Source organism: Opisthocomus hoazin, chromosome Z (genome assembly GCF_030867145.1).
Source record: "Opisthocomus hoazin isolate bOpiHoa1 chromosome Z, bOpiHoa1.hap1, whole genome shotgun sequence".
NCBI classification, from domain to species: Eukaryota; Metazoa; Chordata; class Aves; order Opisthocomiformes; family Opisthocomidae; genus Opisthocomus; species Opisthocomus hoazin.
The window spans coordinates 10,469,279-10,494,432 of record NC_134454.1 but is presented as its reverse complement, the minus strand read 5'-3'; the positions used below and the strand labels follow the sequence as shown (position 1 = coordinate 10,494,432).

At 41.7% G+C, this 25,154-nt stretch overlaps 2 protein-coding genes across 6 annotated transcripts; one reads left to right on the top strand and one right to left on the bottom strand.

The window, feature by feature from the left end:
• Positions 1–2,068: 2,068 nt before the first annotated feature.
• NSA2 (NSA2 ribosome biogenesis factor) lies at positions 2,069–6,413 on the bottom strand. The gene is made up of 6 exons (XM_075411613.1): positions 6,227–6,413; positions 5,812–5,999; positions 4,839–4,989; positions 4,317–4,496; positions 2,992–3,184; positions 2,069–2,349 (listed from the first exon to the last, which is right to left on the bottom strand). The coding sequence occupies exons 1-6, from the start codon at positions 6,227–6,229 to the stop codon at positions 2,282–2,284; spliced, it is 783 nt and encodes a 260-aa protein (XP_075267728.1). The 5' UTR covers positions 6,230–6,413; the 3' UTR covers positions 2,069–2,281.
• Positions 6,414–6,561: 148 nt separating this feature from the next.
• Positions 6,562–25,068, top strand: GFM2 (GTP dependent ribosome recycling factor mitochondrial 2). Of its 5 annotated transcripts, none has more exons than XM_075446833.1 (21): positions 6,562–6,705; positions 7,120–7,352; positions 8,024–8,108; positions 9,066–9,111; positions 10,088–10,185; positions 11,268–11,393; positions 11,677–11,765; positions 13,125–13,213; positions 13,463–13,523; positions 13,619–13,804; positions 16,590–16,670; positions 17,426–17,574; positions 18,088–18,228; positions 18,310–18,409; positions 19,209–19,398; positions 20,713–20,789; positions 21,294–21,432; positions 21,560–21,745; positions 23,133–23,248; positions 23,505–23,687; positions 24,148–25,068. In XM_075446833.1, exons 2-21 carry the CDS (start codon positions 7,209–7,211, stop codon positions 24,274–24,276), a joined length of 2,415 nt encoding a protein of 804 aa, XP_075302948.1. In that variant the 5' UTR covers positions 6,562–6,705; positions 7,120–7,208; the 3' UTR covers positions 24,277–25,068. The 5 variants fall into 5 exon arrangements, with proteins under 5 accessions (XP_075302948.1, XP_075302949.1, XP_075302950.1 ...); XM_075446834.1 differs by having other exon boundaries at positions 7,097–7,352; XM_075446835.1 differs by lacking the exon at positions 6,562–6,705 and adding an exon at positions 6,723–6,793.
• The last annotated feature ends 86 nt before the right edge of the window (positions 25,069–25,154 follow it).

The window sequence follows — 25,154 nt, the reverse complement described above, 5'->3', positions numbered from 1 at the left end:
AAGCTGTAGAATAGGCTGTTCTGAATGTTACAGCATGCATTTTGCTGTTTACATCATGTTGCATAGTTGGTACAAACTTAGCAGTTACTAACAGTTTGCTACAGGCAAGCCAACTGGAAGTCCCGCAGTGCACTCCCTACAGCGTGGTACACTGAAACTTCTGAAGTGCAACAATTGAGTTAGCCAACAAGTAATGCATTTATAGCACAAAATGTAGTAATGTTCTTGAGACAGCTGTAGCAAATTAAGTATTCTGTTCATGTGGTTTGAACAAAACAAAAGGGTAACATGACAAGAACTTCAACAGAGGCTTATCTGTTGTGACAAAACGCCCTCCCTCCAAGCGAATGACTTACTGGTGTGTTCACCCTCACTTTGTTTCAAATCACTTGTCACTACATGAAGAAGTAAAAATCATAAGAAGGTATTAATTCTAGACTGGGGCAATGTGTTAAACTAACAAAATAGCCTGCAAGAGGAGAAGACTTTGGTGTAGTTACAGTACTGTCTCTACCAGATGGTGTAAGAGAAGTTAGAAAGCTGGTACAAAAGCAGCTAGCTTGGCTTCTGGCCAGAGTTCCAGATGTGGAACACAACCTGGTCATGAAGATGTGTAAGGGATTGGAGCAACTGTTGTACAAGAGGCAGAAAGCTGCAGTTATTCAGCCTGGGAAGGAGAAAGCTCAGGAGGATCTTACCTTGTGTACACTGTCTGCTGGGGGAGGGTATAAAGAAGGTGGAGCAAGACTTTTCTCAGTGGTGTCCACTGACAGGACAAGAGGCAGTAGGTACAAACTGGAGCACAGGAAGTTCTATTTAAGCTTAAACCATTTTAAACTCTTAAGAGTGGTCAAACACTGGATCAGGGTGCACCCACGTGGTCTCCATCCTTGGAGGTACTCAGAACCTGACTGCAGTAGTACACCTGGTGTAGATGACTCTGCTTTAAGCAGGGGGCTTGCACCACACTATCTCAAGAGGCCCCTTCCAACCTCAACTACTCTGTGATTGTATGATCTGCTCACCCTGCGTATTATATGTGTGACCACCTCCAGCCTTAAACTTACATTAATGCAAAAAAGCCCCAATGCAAACCTGTTCGCATTCTGGCTTCTGAAATATCTTCGAGTTTTGTTTGAAAGTTTCCCTCTTACAATGCTGAGGGTTAAGAGTGCACTCAAAAACTGGAGAAAGCTTATAAGGAGTTGACTTGGAATCTGTGTTAAAAGCTCCTTGGCTTGAAGTACTGTTTAAGAGTAGGAATACAACACAGTGAGTATGTTTATTTGTAGTGATAGATTATGCTGAGTTTTTTTACCATCAAATTCTGGACTGGAAGATTACTGATGCAGTTATATACAGCATTGCTAAAAGCCCCCAGTTCAGGAGCAGCTTTTGTTTCTCGTGTTTCAAGGATGCAGGCTATATACATATTGATCAGTTGGTGCTTGTGACCTTTAGTCTTTCTTGAATGTTTCTTAAAGCTACCAAAGTAGCTACACATAGTTGCAGCATCAGGGCTATCATGCCATTCTCAAATTTCTCATCTTAAAACTCCTACCACTTCAGAAATTTAAACTTCTGAAACTGTTCTCCTCTTGCCTGGAACCACAGTACTACACTCTCCAACCCTTAAGTCATTCCATTAACACAGTCACGGAGGCAAAGGGCAGAAAGACATGAGGTTATGGGGCAGGGGGCTGGAAATAGCTGCCCTCCTAGTTATCTCCCCCCTGCGTCCTGACGCTTCTAATGAGTTCTCCAGCCCATGCTTCTTTAGGGGCAAGTATGAAACCAGGTGTTTAACGTCTGATGTCATTCTGCAGTATGATTATAGCTGCATTCTTCCAGCTCTTCTGCTTTCCCAGAAGCAGAATACATTTTAGTTACTATGTTCCTCTGTACCTTCAGCTATTACCCTAGGCCATCAGGGGAGCAGTGGCTGTATTTCCCACCACTAGGACTGTGAGCTGAATTAAGTACTTATACAGTGTATCTAAGTCAGGAAACTGCTACTGTAAAAAGACCGGGAATGCTGAGATCATATCCCCACCACATTAGCAAAATGTGAAAATTGAATCGCTTTATTTGGACAGTGTTCAGCTGAGCAAACTTAACAGATGTAAAATCCTGAGCAGTCGTTTCTGGCACATGAAAGTTCCTCATCAGCCTGTGGGGTCAGTGTTCTTGAATGGGTGAACATTCCAGAGATCTTGCAAACTTCTTGAAACTGCACTGATTTTGCAGGAGCCCATGTCCAATGCTTAGTATCAAACACAACTTAAACAAGTAGAACTGCATTAATACAGCCATCATTTTCTGGATTGTTTGTTACTTGTGCATATTTCCCTAAAGAGAAAAGAGAATTAATAAAAGCTTAAAGTAGTTCATATAATAAATTAGAATTTTCTATGTTTGCAAGTTCAATCCACAAGTCTCTTTAAAAAAAGTGTAAGAAATTCTGTTCCAAAACTGAAATGTATTTTGAAATCTAAATCTACTCTCTGCTGAGCTACACACTCAGATTCTCCAAATACTTTATTCAGGCTGTTTTGTTTAGAGTTCTGGGTAGATTTAAACAAGAAAAAAAAAGTAATTCATAGGTTCTGCTACAGTCTAAGTCAAATCTCTCTGTTAAAAGAAGTCAGCTTGATCCTATGAAGATACTTCTACACAGAACTTCCACTGAAAACATAATGCAGTTGTTCATAGTTCACATGGTTAGTAGTACTGCTTGATGTCAGACACAGCCAAGCATGCTGAGTCTTTGTTGTGAACTTCACCTTATTTGATCTCGAAAGTGTGAATGGAAAGCCTAAGATTAAAACTTTAAGCTTGCATTTTTAGAGCTGCCTAGCTTCTGCTACAGCCCAAACCTAACATTTAACAGTGCATCAATTACGACAACTTGTAGTAAGTGGTCTCAACTCTTCATCAGGCAATGAAGACTTGTAAAAGTACTTATGCAGTACAGCTAGTTTAACTACTTACCCCAGATAACTTTTCCCCCTTGTGTCACAAGGCCAAGCTCACTCACGTTCACCTCAATGACGGTACCTTTCGTAATTACACCCAGTGTTGTATACAAAGGAGAAGAGGGATTCTTTTTTACACCAAGGATAGGTAGGCAAAAAGTAGCTTTAAGTTCAGGATGTGTCACATGCGCCTTCTTGAAACGTAAGCCCTGTTGCATAAGGAGCATTAAGGACAAGTTAACATTTGCTTTAAGCCCTCATGACTAATCTAGGTTAACACTTTTCAGCATTATGTCCTCAGCTTTAAATGTTTTGAGAGACTGGGAAGAATAAAACAACCTAGAATACAGAATGTGATCTGCCTACTATAGAATGCCAGATTTGTTTAAATAAATGGGAGTAATCACAAGACAGTTTTCCATGTGTATTTTCAGGATGCCAGTTTTTCCATAGTAGTACAAAAAGAATACACGCTACCTCAGATGGCTTCTTTTCCACAAAGAAATTAGGTGTTTATGGTAATACATTTAACAGTGCTACTGGTTTTTAAGACTAGAAATTTTTCCTTTATTCTTGTAAATCTGAAAAACCTTTCACATACTGTAAAGTATTAAATTCCCATCTCTTACAGCAGTTTCTATCTAGCAGCTTGTGCTTGTTAAATGGTACTTTACAACGAAGTACCATAACCTCTTCTGTGTCAACAAAAATCTGTCCTAGGCTTCTGTCTCAGATGACCGTCAAAATAGTAATGAGGTGTGATCTAACAGGCAGCCTGCCTAGTGATTCTGATTCCTGTGAGGAAACAGGAACAGGTATTTACAGAGACAGTACACTGTCTGAGTGAATCCCGTTGTTCCTCCTGTGCACTGCCAGGCAGCTAGAGCACAGGCACATGCATCCCTTGCAGACGGTCATGACTGTGCTTCGAGCTCACTTAACGAGCCAGATGGAGGGAGTTCTGGAGTCCTAGAACAGAGCTGGCTTCTGCAGCTGACAGAATCAAAGCAGCTTGAAAATGAGGCCTCCAACTTCAAAAGCTATTCGAAGTATCCTTTGCTAAAGACCTTCCCATGCTAATCTGACAGCTCCCAAGAGTTACTGGCATCCTCTGAGTTACGGGTGTAAGAGTAGAGATTCCAATCCAGCATGTGACTGCACGGGCATCTCCCCAGCCTCAGGCTATTCTATGTTTAGATGTCTGCAAGGAAGCTAACAAGAATGTTCTACATCAGCAGTAAAGTGCATTATCATAGAAGAAAGTTTCCTTTCCACAGGAACTCAAAGCAGTAAGTCAAAAGAATTATTACTTAAACATTCTTTAAGGCTCAAGAACATTACCATTGGTCGAATGAATCGTTCGTATTTGGGAGGCTTCCTGGTAAAGCCATCTCCAACAAAACAAACTTTTGTAACCATTCTCTTCCAGGCCTTCCTCTTTCTCTTTCCTGTACGAATTACTTTTAAAACTTCTGTTTCTCCTTGTGCACGGACCTTTGGCACAGGAACCTCCCATTTCCCCTGTAAGGGGAGAGAAAATAAGAAAGTCAATAGTCTTACATGCCGCATTGCTAAATGAAAGGGGACAGCCAAAGCACAAAATAAACCTTCCCTAAAGTGCAGTGGTAGATCATGCTTTTTATATAACTCATAGCTCCTTACTTTAATTAGCATTTAAAGTCATGAAAATCAAGGTATTGCATATGCTTACTTTGTCCTAGATTGCTCGGTTACTCGAGGTTTCAGATTTTGTACAATATTTAGACTTTGTTTGTAGGCTGCAAGGCACCTGAGCATCAGCAACACAACAAGGTCATCGTCAGAAGTAATAATAAGTATCTGAATTTTAACACAGTTACTTACGGCTTTTTCTTTCCTTTTCTGCTTGATCATGTTAGAGAGAACCTTAGCCCGGGACTGGCCCTCTCTGTCCAACAGGTATGCCGGTACAGCTCCTTTAGGTGTTTTTTCATCGTTCTTTTTCTTTGTATTTCTATTTTCATGCATTTTAATGCTGCAAGGAAAGATAACCAGTATTAAGAGCAAAAAAAAAATGAAAAGGCTCATTTTTGGATCACAGGTATATCCTTGAAACTTAGCTTGTGCCTGCTCGAAGTTTTCTTTTAAGCAAAGTATTTGTAAACCAGTACACATTTACATTTAAGGAATAATCCTGAATAATTTTGCAGGTAAACTAGTAATTGCAATTAAAAAAAAAGAAAGACCCACAAACCAGCTGCCAACACCTTTACAAATAGCAGAGGAAAATAACTGTCTGCACTTGGGGAACAACAAAACCAACATAGTGCATAGTGGCTAGGTTCGCAATACAGACTGCTGTGAATAGCTTTGGTTTCAGTGTCTGAACGTAATAGACTAGAAGATGATTCGTGTGGAGTGCAGAAACCAGCATAATGTGAAGTAACAAAACTACATAAGGCATGGAACAACAGACAGGATAGCTGTGGGTTTGAGATTGGCCTAATACAGAAGTCCAGTGTGGTTTGAGACTGGGCTAACTATATCGCTTATGCAAGATGAGCGGGCAGCGGTAGGGGGTAAAAAAAAACACCCACTGTGCTAGCGTAGCAAGAGGCAGCAGCTGATGTTAAAGCCCCGTGTGTTCGTAGTTTTATCATAATTACATTAGATGCTGCTGTTGCTAATTAGCACTGATATTACAGAAAGCTTTCAGGAGCAGAATCGTTAGCATCCACCGAGCAGAGAAGAAGTCGGAAGCGTCTTCACGGCGGCAAAACCCACTCTCCCCCACAACCCGACCGCCGTTTGGAAGCGTAACGTCCCGCCTCATCCCTCGGACGCGGCGGGTACTCACGTCTTCTTCATCTGTATCTTCTCAGCGTGCCGCTGCTTGTGGTAGAGCTTGGCCTTCAGCCCGATCATCTTCTTGGCCCTGCGGGACTGCTCGTGGGCCTCGCGGCCCTCCTTCTTCCGCCGCCGCTCGTGGTAGTCCAGCCGGTACCCATAGCGCTTGCGGTGCAGCTCGATGTACTCGTTCTGCGGCTGCGGGCACAAGGAAGCGCGGTCAGCGGGTACCGAGCGCCGGGCCCGGCGCCGCTGGGACACGCGGCGGGGCCCCGAGCAGGCCGCGGCCCGGACCCGAGCAGGCCGCGGCCCGACGGCGGCACCCTCAGCGCGGGGCGGCGGGGCCCGCTCGGCCGCCTGCGCCCCTCCCTCGTCCCGTCCCGCGCCCCGCGGCCCCCATCCCGCCCCGCCGCCGCGGCTCCCACCATGGCGGCGTCTCCCCGCGCTCCGCCGAGCCCTTTCCCGGCACCAGCCTCCGCAGCGAAAAGGAAGGGCCGCTCCAGAAGCGGCCCCGACTGGAAACGCTCCCCCGCCGCGCTTCGGTTCCTCCTGGCGGAGAGGCGGCGGCCCGCGTCCCCCGAGGGCTGCGCGCCCGCTTGGCAGAGCCGAGAAGGGGGGGAAACGGAGGGGAGAGGCCGGAGCGGAGCTTCTCGCTGCCTGGGTCCGTCAGGCTCGAGGCGGGAGAGCGGAACGCGGGACTGTTGGGTGGCGGGGCCGGTGGGGACGGGAGGAAGGAGCGCGCCTTCCGGCGGTATGGCGGCTGTCCCGGAGGGGGACGGGGCTGGGCCCGCCCTTGTTAGAGCTCCTCGCCCGGCGGCGGAGGGCCCGGCGGGCTGACGGCCCGGCGGCTCGCCGCACGGCAGGCAGGGCGGCGGCGGCCTGAGGAGCGGCGGCGGGGCCCGCGGTGAGGGGGTGGGAGCGAGCCTGGCGGCAGCGTCCCGGCCCTTGGCGTGAGGCCCCACCGGGCCGTACCGCCGCCGGAGCTGGCTCCGGTGCGTCCCCGCCGGCTCGGGAGGGCTCGGCGGCTTGGGCTGCGTGCCGCGGCGCGCCCGGCGGTGCTCGACACCTCGTGGTGTTCGGTGTTCCCGGGTATGTCCGTCCCAGGGGCCGTCCGTGCCCGCCTGCCCCGGGGCCAGAGCAGCAGCCGGTGCTCGGTGCGGTGCCCGTTCTTCTGCTTCACAGCTCGCAGGTTCCTTCGAAGTAAAACAAATACCAATTGCTGTAGCAATTAATAAACAATTAAAAACGAGTATCTTTAGTGTTTGTAGGCACGCGGGTTTTGCTGCTTTTTACAGGCTTAAGAACATTCTTTCTACAGACCTGGCACCGATTTAACCTGCAAAGCAGTAACCTGGAAAGTAGCAACCTGATCCGACGTGAAAAACGGTGAAGTTCAGTGATTGATTTATGTGGAAGCAACCGAGTTACCTGATCACTGTGCTCAACGTTCACTTCTGGCAGGGATCAGCTTTAGAGAAGGGAGCCAGAATGTTGAATATTATGAGGAAATTTTTGGTGAACGCAGTGAAGTCATCGAGTTTATGCAATAAGGTAAACTTTTTCCCAAACTTTGATACTTCCTCTGTGAGCACAAGAAATCGTAGAATGCTTTGGGCTGGAAGGGACCTTTAGAGGTCATCTAGCCCAACCCCCCTATGGTGAGCAGGGACATCTTCAGCTAGACCGGATTGCTCAGAGCCCCGTCCAACCATATTTGGGTTACTCTGAGTGAACTTTTTTTCTTTTTCCTTCTTTCTTTTAAAAATTGTTACTCAGACAGACTGCATGATTTCACACTGGAATTGGACTTGGTGTAAGTCAGAAGGTGGAAGTTGAATTTGTAGTTTTTCTGTAAACTTTTTCAGTTGTCTGTGATTTTGATTGCCTAACGTTTGTCATTGTTAAATTTGTATTATTTACACAAATAATTAGATGCATTTAAAATATTTGGCTACCAACAACGTGTTTTGATGCTGTCATAAATTTTGACTGGAATTCCCAAATAATATTGGAATTGCACTTCGTTTAAACCTCAATGCTACCATCTTCATGCTTCTGCTTCCAAATAGCTGGTATTTTGGGCCTATATAGATATCTAACGGCAGTACCAGTTGCCGTAGATAGTTTTTTTAGTTTAGTTTTCTACAACTGGCAAAAACGTAGCTACAGAGTAATTATTTGTAATGATATATGTTCTATATGATTTTTTTTTTCCTTTCAAGCAGGTGTATTTCAGGAAGACAAAAATGGCAGTCATAAGTGTGACACAGCAAAACTGCGCTCTAAGAAACTACAGTTGTCCACCAGGTATAAGTTTCAATTATTTTCTTAATAGTAAGGGGTACTCTAAAAATGAGTAAGAATACTTTCTGAATTGTGTTCTATTGTATTCTTTGGGTCCTTATTTCTGGAATTTGGTGTATGAATTGTGAACAGAGCAGTTAAAAGGTTCAAGGGCTTGAAAAGAAGTGTTTCATATTGCTGCTTTTTTCTCAGTAGGTGTGTGGTATAAAGCCTTTAGAAAATAAGAAAAAGAAAAGATACAGGTGTATAAGAAGCCGGGTCAGTGGTGAAGTGTGCTGGAACCCCTGTCCAGTTGCCTGAGGTATTAATTGGTTACCAAGTAACTGATGATAGCCAGCACGCTGGACAAGGGGAGAAAGACATGAATGTGGTTGGAAGTTTGAAGTTATAATTAGTGTATTTTCGTTGCAAATTCAGGAGAAAAGCGTGTAAGAAGAATAAGATACTTGGAATACAAAATGTCAGTTAACAGGATTTTTGCTATTTTTTTGAGTAGCTACACTGAGATTGAATGGAAATTGATTGATATAAGGTAGTGTTGGAAGTCAGGGCTGCTTTTTCCATGCTTTTTCTATATCAGGATGGAGAGGGGAAGAAGATATTGGTGGGTAACTAACTTGTTTTTTTAAAAAAAGGAAGTTGTTAATGGATTCAGCACTATGCACCTTAGCAAAAGTCTTCAACTTGCAGTCACGTACCTGAGAAGAAGACTTCCTGTTGGTTGCTGACATCAACACAGCCTGTGCTGCTACGTATCACTGTTTCTGTGTAGTTGTCTGTACCATGTCCTTGCTCTCTACTGTATTTATCAATTTTTAATTAATAAGCTGTTTAGGAATTTTTTTTTAATTAATAAGCTGTTTAGGAATTTTCTTAAGTACATTTAATTTTGTTAAAATCTTTGTAATTTCTGCATTGAGGTCAGTCTTAAAATTATTGTTTTGTTTTGTTTGTCTCCAGGAGATGTTAAGTCTCTGCGCTCTGTCATTAATCCTCATATATCCAGGTACGTCATGCTAGCTTTTTTTTCGATGTAACTGACAATCAGAGCAATTCATGTGATAAAAAATAGTGGGTTGTTGCACATGAACTATGCATGTGACATGTTCTAAGTTAGAGTTAGTGCCTCCTTACTTTACTGTTCTGACACTTCAACAGAGAGCACTTGTTGGTGTCAGAGAGGACTGTCTCTTGTTTACATCATCAGAACCAAAACTGGGCTCTGAAGGAAGCTCCAAATCCACAGTGTTTGCTGGGAGCTGAAGAAAGGGGAAGGGTTGAATTGGCAACTAGACACGGGCCGGACTGTGTACTCTGTGTTAATGGGAGCACTCAGCTGTGTTAGATGCGGGCCTTAGTATGGAGGGCAAGGTAATTAGGGGCTGAGCTGCTGAAGGAACGGCTTGGGGGTGAAGTTCGCTTGGAAGACTACTTCTGTGCTGAGGGTGAATTCATCTAACATTAATGGAGCCTGATCACAAGCCTGTGATGCACAGAGCTAGTGAAGCGGTTTTGGAAGCTGCTGGTGAGGTACTTCAGAAGGGAAGTCTCAGCTGAACAGACTCAAGCACAGCTTTGCAGGAACTTGGATGCTGTATTTGGGGCATAAAGCATATATATGCAACGGATTGTTTTAGGTACCAGGTGTTAGGGGTTGGGGTGGATGAGAGGATGGAGTGGCTGCCTCTGTCTAAGGGGGGGAGGAGGCAAATGGGCGTGGATGAGGCCGAGAAGTGGCCTTTCACTGAACTGAAGTGAGGAAACCTGTTCCAGAACTTGAGTGCTACTGATCTGAAGGAAATTCACCACTCAGTACTAACGTACTTCAGTATCAGAATGTGCACTGGATCAGATATGCAACAGAGGAAAAATGTTACTCATGGGATATGCTAGTCTCAGTGAATATTTAATGTTTATGCAAATAACAGTATCACTGAATAAAAAAATCACCATTGTAAAAGCAATGTTTTTGCTTTATGCAGAATCCGAAACATTGGCATTATGGCCCACATTGATGCGGGGAAAACTACGACAACAGAGAGAATGCTGTATTATTCTGGATACATAAGAACACTTGGAGGTGAGAAATGCTCTTTATATTTCAGTAGCTTTGAGAGATTTAATAGTATACACCAACGTGCAATGCTGTTAGAGGTTGCTGGTAGAACACTTAGTGCAAAGCTGGTTGTTCCAAAGTTGTGCTGCAATGTAGCACAATTTTAATGCACATCCCATTACTTTCCAAGCCAGTTGTAGTTTGGGAGATTGTAGGTTTGTATTTTACTTTTAGTGCATTATGTTTTGTTTAACATTTAATTAGAAGTTCTCCTTGTTTTACTTGTTGCTTATTGGCCATTCCGGTAAAGCTGTTTCTTCAGTTCTCTTTTTGACCTGTAAAGAAACCAGATTAACAAAAAGTAACTATTTCTTTTGAAAGCCACAGCACAGGAACAATTCCTTGCTTCAGAAACTCGCACAGAATTCAAGATTGAAAGTGTCACAGCAGCTGCCATTTGTGCTACTGTTTGACCTTTTAAATTTAATTCCCTGTTCTCTGCAGTGTGTGAGAATGGTAGAAGATGTTAGGCTTGTGGAGTTGTTGAACTTCATGGCCTGCTTGTTTAAGAATGTGGAACTGCTTTTTTTACTAAAAATTACAAAAAATAACACACAAGCCAAACCTAACCTCTTACTTGTTTGTTTTGGATTTTGCTTTTTTTGGTTGTTTGTGTTATTTTTTTTTTTTTTGCTTAAGCTTAGTTTTAACTTAATTACTTTTTAATTACAAAATTTTAAAATGTTGGTCACATTCCGTACAGTGAGTGCAGCCAGGTTTTTAAAAACTGTAGTTTATTCGTGATTTGCTTTAGTTTCTCATGGTGTGACTAGGATTAAGAACATCAGAAAGGTTGTTTGAATTGCTTGTCTTTGACTTACAAAGCATTTGTTCCCTGGTAAGGGAGCCTGGGTAAGTTAGCTGACATTATAATTTTCTGAAAAAGGCTAGTTTTCATATATATATATATACACACACACACACAGAGCTTATACATGTATAAAAGGGACAGTATTTTCAAACCTCTCTCGGCATCTGTACTCAGAGACTATTTCAGCTTTTTAATTATTTGCCTACCCAACTGTAATCCTGCTTCCTGTCCACAGATGTTGATGATGGGGACACGGTCACAGATTTCATGGTACAAGAGCGAGAACGTGGTATTACCATTCAGTCTGCTGCTGTCACGTTTGACTGGAAGGACTACAGAATCAATCTGATTGACACCCCAGGTACTACACTTTAGCAGTACTCACATTATTAGGGGAGACTAGATGAGGTGTGGTGTCATAGAACCTAAGTCTTAGTTTTAAATTTTAAACATTTCCAGATTAAATTGCTCTGTGATTGCAGTGTAACAATCTTGTGTGTTTCAAGGACTGATGGGTGTATTTCTCTGCAAGTGAAAACAAGGTGGTTTCTACATGATAGAAAAAAAAATTAAAAGAAATTGTAATGACCTGTTGATGTTGCCTGTTGGAGTTTTGATGGTATAAAAGGAAGATTGTTTTTTAGGTCACGTGGACTTTACAGTGGAAGTTGAGCGCTGCTTGAGAGTCCTGGATGGCGCAGTAGCTGTGTTTGACGCTTCAGCTGGTGTTGAGGTAAAAATAACTGCTGGATATTTTTTTTTCTTTTTTTTTTGCCTAGTGACTTATATCAGGCTGAAATAATAATAATGCTGCCCAGGGAGGCTGTGGAGTCTCCTTCCCTGGAGATATTCAAGACCCGCCTGGACAAGGTCCTGTGCAGCCTGCTGTAGGTGACCCTGCTTCGGCAGGGGGGTTGGACTGGATGACCCACAGAGGTCCCTTCCAACCCCAAACATCCTGTGATTCTGTGATCTCTTCTGATGCGTTGATCAGCATTCAGTTTCAGGAAGCTAAGCATTTAATTTCAAGTCCTGTAGTGTACAGGAATTTCCATGCTAATAACAGGCAAAGAAGTGGGATTCCCAGTAAAGTCTGGGGGGTTTTGTTGTTCTGTTGCTGTCCTTTACAAATGTTGATTGAGGTGAACGCTTCTGGCTAGCTCCACCAGTGGAAACAAATGCCTATCTGTTCATTTCTCATTTTCTGATTTAATCTAGAAAATGAGTAATGTTCAGCGAGAATTTGTCCCTCCCCAATGGCCTGTTTAACAGCCCTTTGTGGCATAGTGCAGGAAAGGTGGAGGTAGGCTGGAATTTGATTTCATAGCGTGAGATGTTTGAGTAGTTCAATCCTATAGAAGAGTTAGATGATGTGCAATCACCATGTTCCGTGGCATGTACGTTTTTCCTAGATGAGGGGCGAGAGGAGTCCTGATCAGTGTGAGTCACATGATTTAACATGCTATTGGAAAACATTTAGGTGCAATCGTATATGAACCTGAACTAAGTACACAGCCCCCGCCCCCAACAACAAAACAATTAGATCTGCTTGTGGGGTTTTTTTCTAAAACTGTGTAGGAAATTCTTGCATTATTTCCGTGTATTGGTAAGAGACTATTTCTGAATCTGAACTGCTTTTTGTAGATACCTGTTTTAACTTTCAAATAAGAATGTGTATCATAAAAGGCTCAACGGTACACCGATTACTAGCAAAACCACAGTAGTTTTTAGTGTTACATCTGTAGTCACAGAATTGCTTGCCTGCGTGTGCTTAAATGTCTTGGCAATATAGTCTGAAATCTCTGCATTAATGAGTTTTTTCCATATATGTCCCCTGTAATGCTTAGTTTCTCTCCATGTTCCCTTGACCGTAAGCCTGTGTGCCCTTAGTGAAGGACGGGGAATAATGACAGCTGCGAGACGAAATGAGACAAAGCTGCTTGTGGAGTCCGTCTGTGCTGCTGGATACAGGATCGTCGCAGCACATTCAGCACGGTTGCTGTCTGCGCTCTGAACTCAGTCCCTCAGCGGTAGTGGGGAGTGTGTAGTTCAGCTATTGGCACGAATGTTTCCATTTTGTCTTTTGCTTTAGGCCCAGACTCTGACAGTGTGGAGACAAGCGGACAAACATCAGGTACCACGAATTTGCTTTTTGAACAAGATGGACAAAAACAGGGCAAGGTATTTTGACATTTATTTTAATCATTGCTAAAAACCTTGTAAGAGAAAGTATCTAATCAAGTTAAAGTTTTTCTGTTAAGCATAGAGCAAGACAGTTATGTTAATATCTATTTATATATATTTTTGATTATGCAGATGCATATTTTTGTATAGTTTTAGGGGTAATTTTTGCAGTAAATAAGGAATGGTAAACCTGTTTTACTCTATCAGTAAGTGTTGTGTAACTTAAAATTTGTTGTTTTAATATAGTTTCACGTATGCTGTTGAGAGTATCAGACAAAAGTTGAAGACAAAACCTTTGCTTTTACAGGTGAGCTTAGAAATTAAATGTTTATTTGCTTTCTTTTGAATGGAACACCTTTCTTAGTTTTTTGCAGTTGTCTAAAACCTCCACTCTATTTGCAGTTGCCCATTGGGGAAGCCAGGACCTTCAGGGGACTCGTTGATGTTGTGACTAAGGAACAGATACTTTGGAAACCTACTTCTGATTTGGATGATGGAAAAAATTTTGAGCAAAAGCCACTGCTGGAGGCTGATGATCCCAACCTGTTCCAAGAAGTCCAGGATGCCAGAAATACCTTAATAGAACAAGTAAAGTTCTAAAGTAAATACATAATATATTTAAAACTGTTATGTAGAACAGTAGAAAAAACAGGCTGAAAGGGACCTCTGGAGGTGTCTGGTGCAGTGAGTTGCTCAAAGCAGGGCTAACTTCAGCATTAGATCACATCTCTCGGGCCTTGTTCAGTTGAGTTTTCAGGTCTCTAAGGATGGCAGTTACAATCTGTCCAGGCAGCCGGTCCCAGTGCTTTATCATGGTTGTGGTGAAACATGGTTTCTTTTTGTCCGAGGGGAATTTACCATGTTGCAGCCTGTGACAGTGCTACTTTTCCTTTCCCTCTGTACCTCTGAGGAGAATCTGGCTCTGTTTTCCCTGAAGCAGGCCCACCACCACCACCATTTCAAGCAGGGAGAGAAACAGCGTTTGCATCCTGCCTTAGCTTCTCCAAGCTGGACAAACCCATCTCTCTGGGCCTCCAGCTGCGCTCCAGCCACCTTAGTGGTTTTCCACTGGACTTCCCACACTTTGTCAGTCTCTTTTGTGCCTCAGGGGAGCCTAAAAGCAAGGCAGTGTTTTAGATGCAGCTTCACGAGTGCAGGGCAGATGGTACTAACCCCTTCCCCTGATCCTCTGGCTGTGCTCCTGCTGATGCAGCCCGGTGTGCAAGTTAGCCTTTGTCAGTGGAAGCGGGTGCTGCTGACTCATGCTCACTTGTCCAGCAGGACCCACGTGGATTTGTTCTGTCCCAGGTGTGAGACTGTGCATTTGTCCTTACTGAACTAATTTCAGGTTTTCTTCACTTCCTTTCCATCTGTCCAAGATGCTTAATGCACTCTAGAACTGTTAATACGTGATGGCAAGACACGTTGAATATAGAGTTGGACTCCCTGACCGTACAATATATGTGTAAAATGGAAAATACTCTCTGCTTTATAAATAGGAAACTGAAGAAAGCGAGCACTAACTTTAGCATTCAGTTGGCTAACATGGCATCTTGTACTGTCTTAGATGCCAAAAGATACTTGGGGCATTCACACGAGGCCTGGCAGATGTGACCCAGAACCTGCAGGATATCCATACCCTTCTGGAGTGGCAGCTAGAAGATGGATGGGATGTTGCAGGCTGGTTAAAATGACACTAAATGCTGTGCTAGAGGCAGCTGAATCCCACCGTAAATCTTGTTCCAGATACATCCAGAAAGTCTGTGGGAGAGATGAGAAAAGAACAGTATCAATATTTCCTTAAAGTAGATCATCATACTGTGCAGCTAAGAAAGATAGTAGAAACTTGATCTACTTGAAACCAAGTTTTGCACAGCTGATGGTTTAGAAGGAGTAAAGGATGGAAGAATTAATGGAAGTAAAAGAGTGATTTGCCTCTTGAGCAGTGCAGAACGTTTGAAATAGCTTGTCCAGAGTGTTTTTTCTTCTCCTCTCAGCTGGCATTTTAAGGTCTCACATTATTGTGATTTATATAATGGTATAGAAAGAATTGGTTATACTTGAGAAACTCTAAGCAAGTCTTTTCTCAAAGTAAAAAGGGTTTTTTATTACATTTTATTTACTTATGTACACTTAAAAGTATAGTAGTGATTACATTTGAATGCGTGCTTTTATAAGCAAAAATATGGGAAATTAACAACTACATTTATCTTGGATATTGATCCATTTTGATGGAAGGACTGCCCTCTATACGACTTTGAATAACGCTGTGCAAGTGCATAAACAAATGATACTAGGCTTTCAGTTTCCTTCGAAACATCAGAATCTGAGAGATCCGTTTTATATTGCTCTGAGTTCAGTAAAACACATACACAATCTGGTTTTCAATATTTCCAGTTTTTAAATGGGGGTGTTATTACTCAGCCTCTTGTCTTAAGAAATGTACTGTCAGATGGAAAGCTTTGTAAGAACGGTGTTGTGGTTTTTCGTTTGGTCTCGGGGCCCTTCATGAAGCAGGAAGGGGTGGACCAGTAGTGTGATAATTGAGATAACCTTGTGCTCATAAAGTATTTTTGGTATGCTTTCTATCACATTGAACACTCCTTATCAGAAACACTGTAAAATTTAGTAATTCGAATACCAGCCACCTTGCACACTTTGCTTTTACTGAATTAAAGGAATGCTTTCCTTCGTATCTCGTGTTGTAGCTGGATTAGACTTCTAATTTAATTTGATTAATTAATTAATCCTGATTAATTTCAGGATGTGGTCAATTGCCGTTGCAGCCACTAGAGGGGACAAAGTGCCTTTCCTGCAGGCAGGGTGTCCTGGGCCTCTCGCAGTGCAAGGGTGCATGTGAGAGGAGGTTTAAAGAGCAGTTAATTTATTTGTCAAGCTAAGTGGTGCAGTTTGAGAACAGAGATGAGCTCTTGGACTTACAAGCCTTTGACATGAAGAAGGTCAGAATACCCTGAAGGCTTGTCTGTTTTTTCCAGCAGTATATCTGTTGGCTTGCAGAGGTTTCTTGCTGCTTACATCAGACTTAGCCTTGTTTGCAGATCTGAGATACTCTTCACGGATGTCTGTCACTGTATGGCTGCACGCTTTTTCAGTTTCAGGGAGGAGTACAAGCATTCTTTCTCACTGATGTTTTGCCTGACAGCAGCTTTATAAGTTGATTTTTATTTTTTTTCCCCCTGTCCGTTCTTCAAAGCTTCATCTCCGTGATTTTCTGTGGTTTGAGTTCACGATCTCTGATGTCTTTCAAGCCTTTGTTCCTGCTCTGCTTAGCTATATATCCTAAATAACCAAGATTTGTGACTTGTCTGTGAAACTGCTGTATATCAGATAATAAAGAACTATTCTGTTGAAGGTTGCAGATCTGGATGATGAATTTGCTGAACTGGTTCTAGGAGAACATAGTGAAAATTTTGACTTAATACCAGCTGACAAGGTAACATTTACATTTCATTATTTATGAGCAAGTTTTTACTATCTGTTATTACGAAGGGCTGGGTTTTTCTTCCTTTGGCACATGCAGTTTATGATTTTGTAGATGTGCATTTTTTATTAACAAAAAAAATTGCACCAGCTTTTAAAGTGAATTTACAGTACTGTATATTTAGGACAAAGTATATTCATGTTTAGTATGAATTTTGTACAATAATGCACTATGATTCTCAGACATGCTAGGCACAATTTTAAAAGTAGGATATCTTTGTGCAGGAAGGGTTGGGGTTTTTTTTTGTTGTTTTTGTTTTCAGAAAGTTAGGCTGCTGCGAAAGAGTTTAGGGAAAGGTCAGTGGCATTTCCAGGTACGCTTAGCACAGTTTGTCCGAGCTGCCAATTCTTACTAGGAAAAGTAGCATCTCAACCGCTGCAAATTGGTTGGATCTTCAGACACTGCGTGTTGAAAATGGTGAGGTGCAACAATCTGAATTAAAAGGACTGTTAGAACAAGAACGGCTGCAGATCTGCATGAAATGTTCAGAAATCTTAAAAGCGGTATCTTCTGTTTTAGCATCTAAACAGTTGGGTTCACAGTTTGGAGCTCATTAAATGCAGTGAAAGAAGTTTGGAGGAGTGATGTGGTATTTGCAAACACAGTTTTTAACTTTTGGCGATTTGTTAGCAATATCTGATAGCTGGAATGGAATTTAAGGCTAAATTGTGGTTCACATGTTAACAGAAGATAATTCTTTTTTGCAGTTACAGTCTGCTATCCGCAGAGTCACGCTAGCTCAGAAAGCAGTACCTGTGCTCTGTGGCAGTGCACTGAAGAACAAAGGGGTGCAGCCATTACTGGATGCTATTACTATGTATTTGCCCGCACCTAATGAGCGTTCATATGAGTTTCTGTAAGTACAAGGAGAAAAGGAGGGTCAGGGAAAACGAAGAATAAGTAGGGAAGCATAAAAGGAGAAAATGAAAAATGTTAACAGAGCATTCATATCTTTAAAAATGTTTACTGTTTTTAGGTATTGATTAACAATAAAGATGTGCAGACATAAAAATATATGCGAGTACTGAACCTCCTTTGGTCAGTGCTACTGGAGTGGTATCCACTCCAGTTGTCAGAGTTGCACTTTAGCGTTCTAAAGTGTGTTTTTAATCTAAGGATATTGCCACTTTACAAAACTGGGATCTAGGGGTATCTTTAGTATTGGCTGAGTCACGTGACATCTTATGTATCTTACTGGAGCTGGAACTGCTTAGGTTAATATTTTTTGGTATAAATTACGATTTTTAAAAATCTGCCTCTTCATATTGAGAAACATGTTGCTTCTCAAATGGGTGAAAATTTAGGTAAATGTGAGCTTGAGTAGATTAATCCTGCAAGTATGCTTTCTGTTGTGCTTTTTATTTTGCAGACAGTGGTATAAGGATGACCTGTGTGCCCTTACATTTAAAGTTCTCCATGATAAATGTCGTGGACCGCTAGTTTTCGTTCGTGTTTATTCAGGTTCACTGAAACCTCAATCATCAGTATATAACATTAACAAAAGTTGCACGTGAGTAAGACAGAGGTGTGGTTTAATGTAGTGCTGGAATGTCTGTTGAAGTCCTGAGTAATACAAGAATTTCATTTTCAGGGAGAGAATGAGCCGGCTGCTGCTGCCTTTTGCTGATCAGCAAATTGAAATTCCATCACTAATGCCTGGCAACATTGCCCTTACTGTTGGGTTAAAACAGGTAATGGAAAATACTGATTCTGTAAGGGAGCTTCTTTCACCAGGATGCTTTCTACTTATGTGGTATTGTATCTCAGGCGTGTTCTTGATTATTGTGACATATGCAAACTTGCTTTATTTGAACTACGTGTACATGTACTTCCTCCTAAAATGAAATACTACAATGTACGAATGTCAGTAATTGACCTGGGAGATGCAGTGCTGATTATGTGGAAAGGACTGAAAACTGAAGGTGTAGTTTAGTAGCATTCTGAGCTTGTATTTATATTGTAACTCTTAAAATACAGTGTAATGCCATGGAGAGACCTCCTGTGGGGGGGGAGAGTGATGCTCTGCGGTATCCAGAAGCAACAGTGAACTTTCATGCTTGCTTCTGTTAGTTTCCTAATTCAGTGTTTTACTGTTTGAACAGGCTGCATAGGTCTCGTTTGCACAGATTTTCTAAAATGTAACCAACTCTGCTGTGCATAAGCAAATTTTCATTTACCAGTACCGTTTGTTGTGGCTTTATATCTCAACTGGTAAGTTAGATTTAAAATGCAGTGAACTGGACAAAGAAATGTTCAGTTTAAATCTGAGCACAGTTTTGCCTCTTCCAGATCATTTTAGTTATTGGAAGAGAGAAGTTACAGTGTTTGTTTATAAATAAGTAGGTAAGTGGAGTTTAGCACAAGTGGTTTTGAGGAAAATAAATGGTTGGGGTTTGTGGTTTTGGTTTTTTTATTTTTTTATTTATTTTTTTTCATATCCCCTCCTCTCCCTCTCCTGTGTCTTGTGATTCACTGGGTGCTGATCTGTAGAGTGCCACAGGAGATACCATAGTGTCCTCAAAGGCTTCAGCAGCAGCTGCAGCACGCCGAGCTGGAAGGGATGCTGGGGGAGAGAAGAGGTCTACCAGTGACGTCGAGAGCCTTCTGCTGGCAGGCGTGGAGATCCCTGACCCCGTCTTCTTCTGTACAATTGAACCTCCTTCCATGGCCAAACAACAAGGTACAAAGCAGCTACCTACGAGTATGATGAGATAGTCTACAAATGAGACATTCAAGCATAACCATGTTCTGATGTGTAAGGAACAGTGCTCGTCCTCAATCCATGCCCACCTGGTTGATGTGAGTTACACAGATTTATCAGTCAGTGATCTAACAAGTCCTTTTGGTGTTTTGCACAGATGATATATTTTAGATCATGGTTATCAGTATCCTTTGCTGTTACTATGTCAAGCAGTACTACTAGTAGTACATTTCTAGTTTTTGTGTCTAGAAAAGTAGTAGTTCTTCATTTTGAAAGAAGAGATGGAGGCACTCTCATTTCCTGCTGTCATGCATAGTTTTGCTGCAGTCAGACTGGTGTGCTGTACGTAGTATCCTGAGTACAGATAACCTTGAAATAGTTTGGGGTTCTTTTCTCAGTCAGCACTTGCTGTTTTACTCTATGGTGTAAAGTCTTCACTTACCAAGGCTTCTGCGTGTCTAGTTAGGGTTCGCCCATGCAGTGTGACCTGTAATCTTACTGCCTTTTCCCAAGAATCTGCACCAGAGAACGTGGTTATTTTGACTGTTTGTGGAAATACATACTTTACACTCTGTATCTTCACTCCAACAAAGCTGAGCTTGGTTGGGGGTGAAGAGGAGGACGAATAAGTAGCAGTGTAGTACAATGGAATGGAGGATGGTAGAACACGGATTTGGAGCAACATCTGTGCAGGCTGAGCCGCCGGATTGTAAGGTGTTCCTCATTTTGGGGGGTTTGGATGTTTTGCTTTGTGGTATTTTTGGGTTTTGTTTGTTTGCTTTCCAAAGACTGTAAGGTAGATAAATGCAGTCTCAGCTGTCAGTTTATCATTCTGTAGCTGCTTTCCTCAGCAGTTAAGATAATGGGGCATCAGAAAACACAAAAAATTTGAACCTTTTTGTGTTGAACTCATCCTGAAATATTTAGGCAAATCATATAACAGTTATTGGACAATTTTTCCTTATCTCTGAAAAGGCCATCTGGCTCAATAAAGTGCGTACAGGTTCCATTCTGTCTTCATACAAGTAGAAAATACCACTCTGAAAATGGTATTTTTAATAATTAAATAAGCACTCTGCTGCATGCAGTTGACTTGTTGGAAAGAATCAGAACTTGCAAGTTGCTTGTAATTTGAGTTGACTTTGTTTGCCAAAGTCTGTGCTTCTCTAGGGTCCTTTTGATTCCTTCAGAGAATGATATTTTACCTTGTGAGGAAAGTGATGCTTAGACATTCATTGTGCTTCTCAAATTACTGAGGTCTCTTTGGATACAATGTTTGATATTTTTGTACAGACTTGGATAATGCATTGAGCTGCCTTCAGCGTGAAGATCCAAGTTTAAAAGTGAAGCTAGATCCTGACACAGGACAAGTAAGATGAATCTTCTGTTGCTCACCTTATAACTAAGCTTTATTTTAGAACTGTGAAGACCACCCTTCACTTAGTTCATTTACACGATGAGATTTTCCTTGAACAAAAAGGACTCTCTGAATGTTCATATCAGTTATGGACAAAGTTCTGTGCATCAAACTAAAATGGAGCCTTGTGCACTTGTGCTTCACAGAGTAGCAGAAGTCATCCCGTGCTTTGCATGTTTTTGACAGTTCTGTATTTAAAAACGTTTTAATCACATAGTCTTTAAGATAACATAAGATGGCCTTTTTTGTAGTGGTCACAGTAGTGGTAATTGCCCTCTCACTTAGATGGTGGTTATGTCAGCTGACCTAAAGCAGTCCTGTTTGCTCTCCAGGCTCCTTAGGATTTGAGATATTTCTAAGAGACTATTAACAGCATGCAAGTCCTTGCTTAAACAGTTTATATTAAAACCTGAGTTTTGCATTTTTTTCCTCTTCCCTCTTAACTCTCTTCTACTAGACTATTCTTTGTGGCATGGGAGAACTACACATAGAGATCATTCATGACCGAATCAAACGTGAATATGGAATTGAGACTTACTTGGGACCTCTTCAAATAGCATACAGAGAAACCACCTTAAATGCTGCCCAAGCTACAGGTAAAATGAGTGAATGGAAGGAACATGTTGTTTCTGTGTTTTGTAGCTTGATTTACTTTAAATGATCTTATGAGTAACTTTTTTCCCAAGTGGTTGTTTTGCCTTTTTTTTTTTCTTTCCCCTGCAGATGTACTGGACAAAACAGTAGGAGATAAACGACATTTTGTAACTGCAGAGCTAGAGGTGAGGCCCAGGTTAGGGGAGAGAGCAGCAACAAAACCTGTAATTGAGTATGCTGCGAGTGTCATTGAAGTGCTACCCAAAGAACTCCAAGGAGCTGTAGAAAATGGAATCACGAATTCATGCATTCAAGGTAAAGGAAGTGCTATGACAGCTATACTGGTCTAACATGTCTGCAAGAAGCAATTTAATGTGTTTCCAGGAGGAAAAACTTCTTGGTAGCTTGAAAACTAAAAGACAGAACCTATTAACATTAGATGCAAAGAAAATTCTGAAATTTCTTTAACTAAAAAAATTGCCAAACGCTCCTTTCCCTATGCCAGGAATGGAAATCAGGATGCCTTTGGTTTTAAAGCTGATTTCTTCTCAGTCATTTAACAGTGAGCTTAGGGTTCTTTTTTGGTTTGTTTTTTAATCTGGCATAAAGTGTTTATTTGATGACATCATGTAAACCACAGTGATGTGACAGAAGTGGTTTTGGAGACTAACATGTATGTACCACACTTCTATGAGAGTTACTGACCTTTTTTTTTTTGAAATACGTTAAATCATCAAAGTGTATGTAAAAAGCCTTACCTAATTGCAAAGTTTAGGCTTTCTAAAGGACTAAAAGCGTCCTTTATGTTTGATTAAAAATAGGAAGTATTTAATAACTTGTGGCCAAAGAACTCTCCCTTACAGTAAAATTAACAGGCAGTGGATTAATAAATGAGAATTACTCTAGAAGAAGTAGTACGAGGTGTTTTTTCCATGGTGCTTTGTTGAGTTGGAAGGCATCTCTCATCTCTGGCTGTGGAGTGAGTCTTGCCTGGGTGCTTTCTTCATGCTCTTTGAACTGTCCTGTCTCCAAGCTAAAATTCATGCTATTAAGTGTTTTATAAATAAACAAATAGGTCTGGCCATGTCCTCTGTAGCAAAAAAGCAGCTATGTGTTTTTTTTCTCAGATGTGGTTCAGGACTCCCATCCAGTCTAATACAGTTGGTTGGTCTGGTTGAGAGCCCTGGGTCGGAGGGAGGTAACCTACCTAGGACACTAGACTTGGCTTATCCTTCATGGAATTCAGTTAACCCTGCAGTTTTGGCAGTGGGCTTTGCTGTGATCACATTGTGTCGAAAAGGAAAATACAGAAGATATTCTGGCTTCTTGTTAAACAGAAGGTTTCACTGCTTTTTCAGATGAGGTCTTGTTCCAATAGACAAGTTTTAGATAACATGATGTATTAAAAAATACGTTTTGGGGAACAGTTGTATGGATGAGCACACTGGAGACCTGTTTCTGAAAATTATCTGTGCTTTTGGTAAAGAGAGTAAGTCTGCATTGGCAAAGCTAGGTGATGACAAAATCACAAAATGAGGAACAAGACCACTAGTCACGCCCTTGAGGGGCGGACAGGGAAGGAGAGGGGAAAGAGGGAAGTGAGAACCTCCAAATTAATCCTGAAACTTTGCATGTGTCTTAATATTCTGAAAAACTAGCGTGCTTTTTTCTTTTTCTCTCTTTTTTTTTCCCTTCCCCTCAGGACCCTTGCTTGGATTCCCAGTTCAGGATATAGGTGTGACTGTGCAGTCGCTGACGGTGCACCCCGACACCTCCCACACAATGATCTCAGCCTGCGTCTCCCGTTGCATGCAAAAGGTGCGGTGAAACTGTAAGCTGCCATAGAACACAGAGCACGATACGCTACTGGGAAAATTATTATAAGTGTATTGATATCTGGTAATTGCTCTTCTCGGACAGCGTAATGCCCTTGTTGGGGACTTTACAGCTTTTGGAAGTAGAGAATTTGAGAGGCAATGTTAGCTTGAGTTATGTAAGTACTTAACTATGTTATTTTTCTGGGGAAATAAAAAAAAAAAAGGAGTCAACATAACTCTCCTTCCCTTCCATGTAGGCTTTGAAAAAAGCTGGTATACAAATACTGGAGCCCCTGATGAACCTAGAAATCACAGTAAGTGAAGAACATCTCAGCGCAGCACTCGCTGACCTGGCACAGCGGAGAGGCAGTGTTCAGGAAATCCAGAGTCGTCAGGATAACAGAGTTGTGGTTGCTGCTGTTCCACTAGCAGAAATGATGGTATGCAATTATCTTATTATTGGTAAAACACAAATATGGTCTTTTTTTATATGCTTCAGAATCATTAGGCTTCAGTTCACTTTTCCTGTTGTTATGGATTAATAAGTTTGGAATGGATATTTTGTATTGTATTTCAGTTATTGAAGATCTGAAGCAAGCGCCCACAAATCTAGTAGTGTTTTTGTGCCTGATTCGGATTGTTAAACCAGAATGTTTTCAGCTCATAGTAAATACTACTAAAACAGTTTTTGCAGAGAATAGTTTGAAATGCGTATTATTAGGTTGACTCATGCATGTATTGCACTTTTAATACAGCAGTATTGAAAAATTAACTTACAAGTATGTTGCAGTATACTTCTGACTCTGTCTCTCTCTCCCTCTGTGACCTAAGCAGCTTTCTGTGCTAACGTATCTTCCCTTTAACCTACACCGAGTGACATGTGTTCTCCATTTTGTCCAGGGCTACTCGACAGTTTTGCGTTCTCTAACATCAGGCTCAGCAACCTTCACTTTGGAGCTTGCCAGCTACCAAGCCCTGAACAGTCAAGAGCAAAGTGCACTTCTTCAGAGGAGGATGGGGTTGGTGTGATTGCTTTGCTCTGCAGAACAATAAAGACATTTTCTAGCCTCCCTGTTAAATACTTTCAGGAGCCTATTTGTATACATCAGCACGTTCTTCTGGGACCAACTGGTCGTGGTAAATGATGGATCAGCAGCTGTGTGAGCAGACTGTGCCTTTAACTGTCCAAGGGAAGGTTCAAGAGGCACAGCCCTGTAACTGCAAAGCAGCTGAACCAGAGGAGCAGTTACCATTTGCTACTTTGCAAATTCTTATCTTACAGATAGCTGCAGTGAGAAGTGATGCAAATCCTCCTCACAGAAATAAGCACTAAGCGCACCTTAAGGTGCCATTAGGACTGTTTCTTACTTTAGTAAGAAGTCTGAAGTTTATAAATGGAATAACTTTACCATTTTGGCAGTCTGTATCTTGATTTGTTTTCAGCTGAATAAAAGAATATGGTTATGCAGAACTGTAAGAATCAATTTCTGCATTGTCAGAAACAAGTTTGAACCAGAATTCAGGACTGAGTGTAACTTCTGAGTTTGCTTTAGCAAGTAAGTGGAATGGACACTTCTGCAAAGTGAGTAAGATCTGTGCAAAACATACCAGAAAGGCAGAGTTCTCCCAGGAGAGTGCTCCCTCCCTGCAGCCCTGGGGTATGTCAAGGGAGGTTTTTTTTACCTGTAGGAATGAGTGATTTAAGCTGTAATGGTTCTGATTTGCTAAGTGTTACAAGTCAGTTCTGATTTGCAATTATCTGGAAAAGTGGCAAAGGGTAAGATACTTTGAAATAAAAAGATAGTTTGCTCTTTATTTAAATAGTGTGTTATCTTTATTTTCCCTCAAATTCAGAACTTAAGGAAACTGGAATTGATAACTCTATGGTAAGTTTCAGGATCTCACAG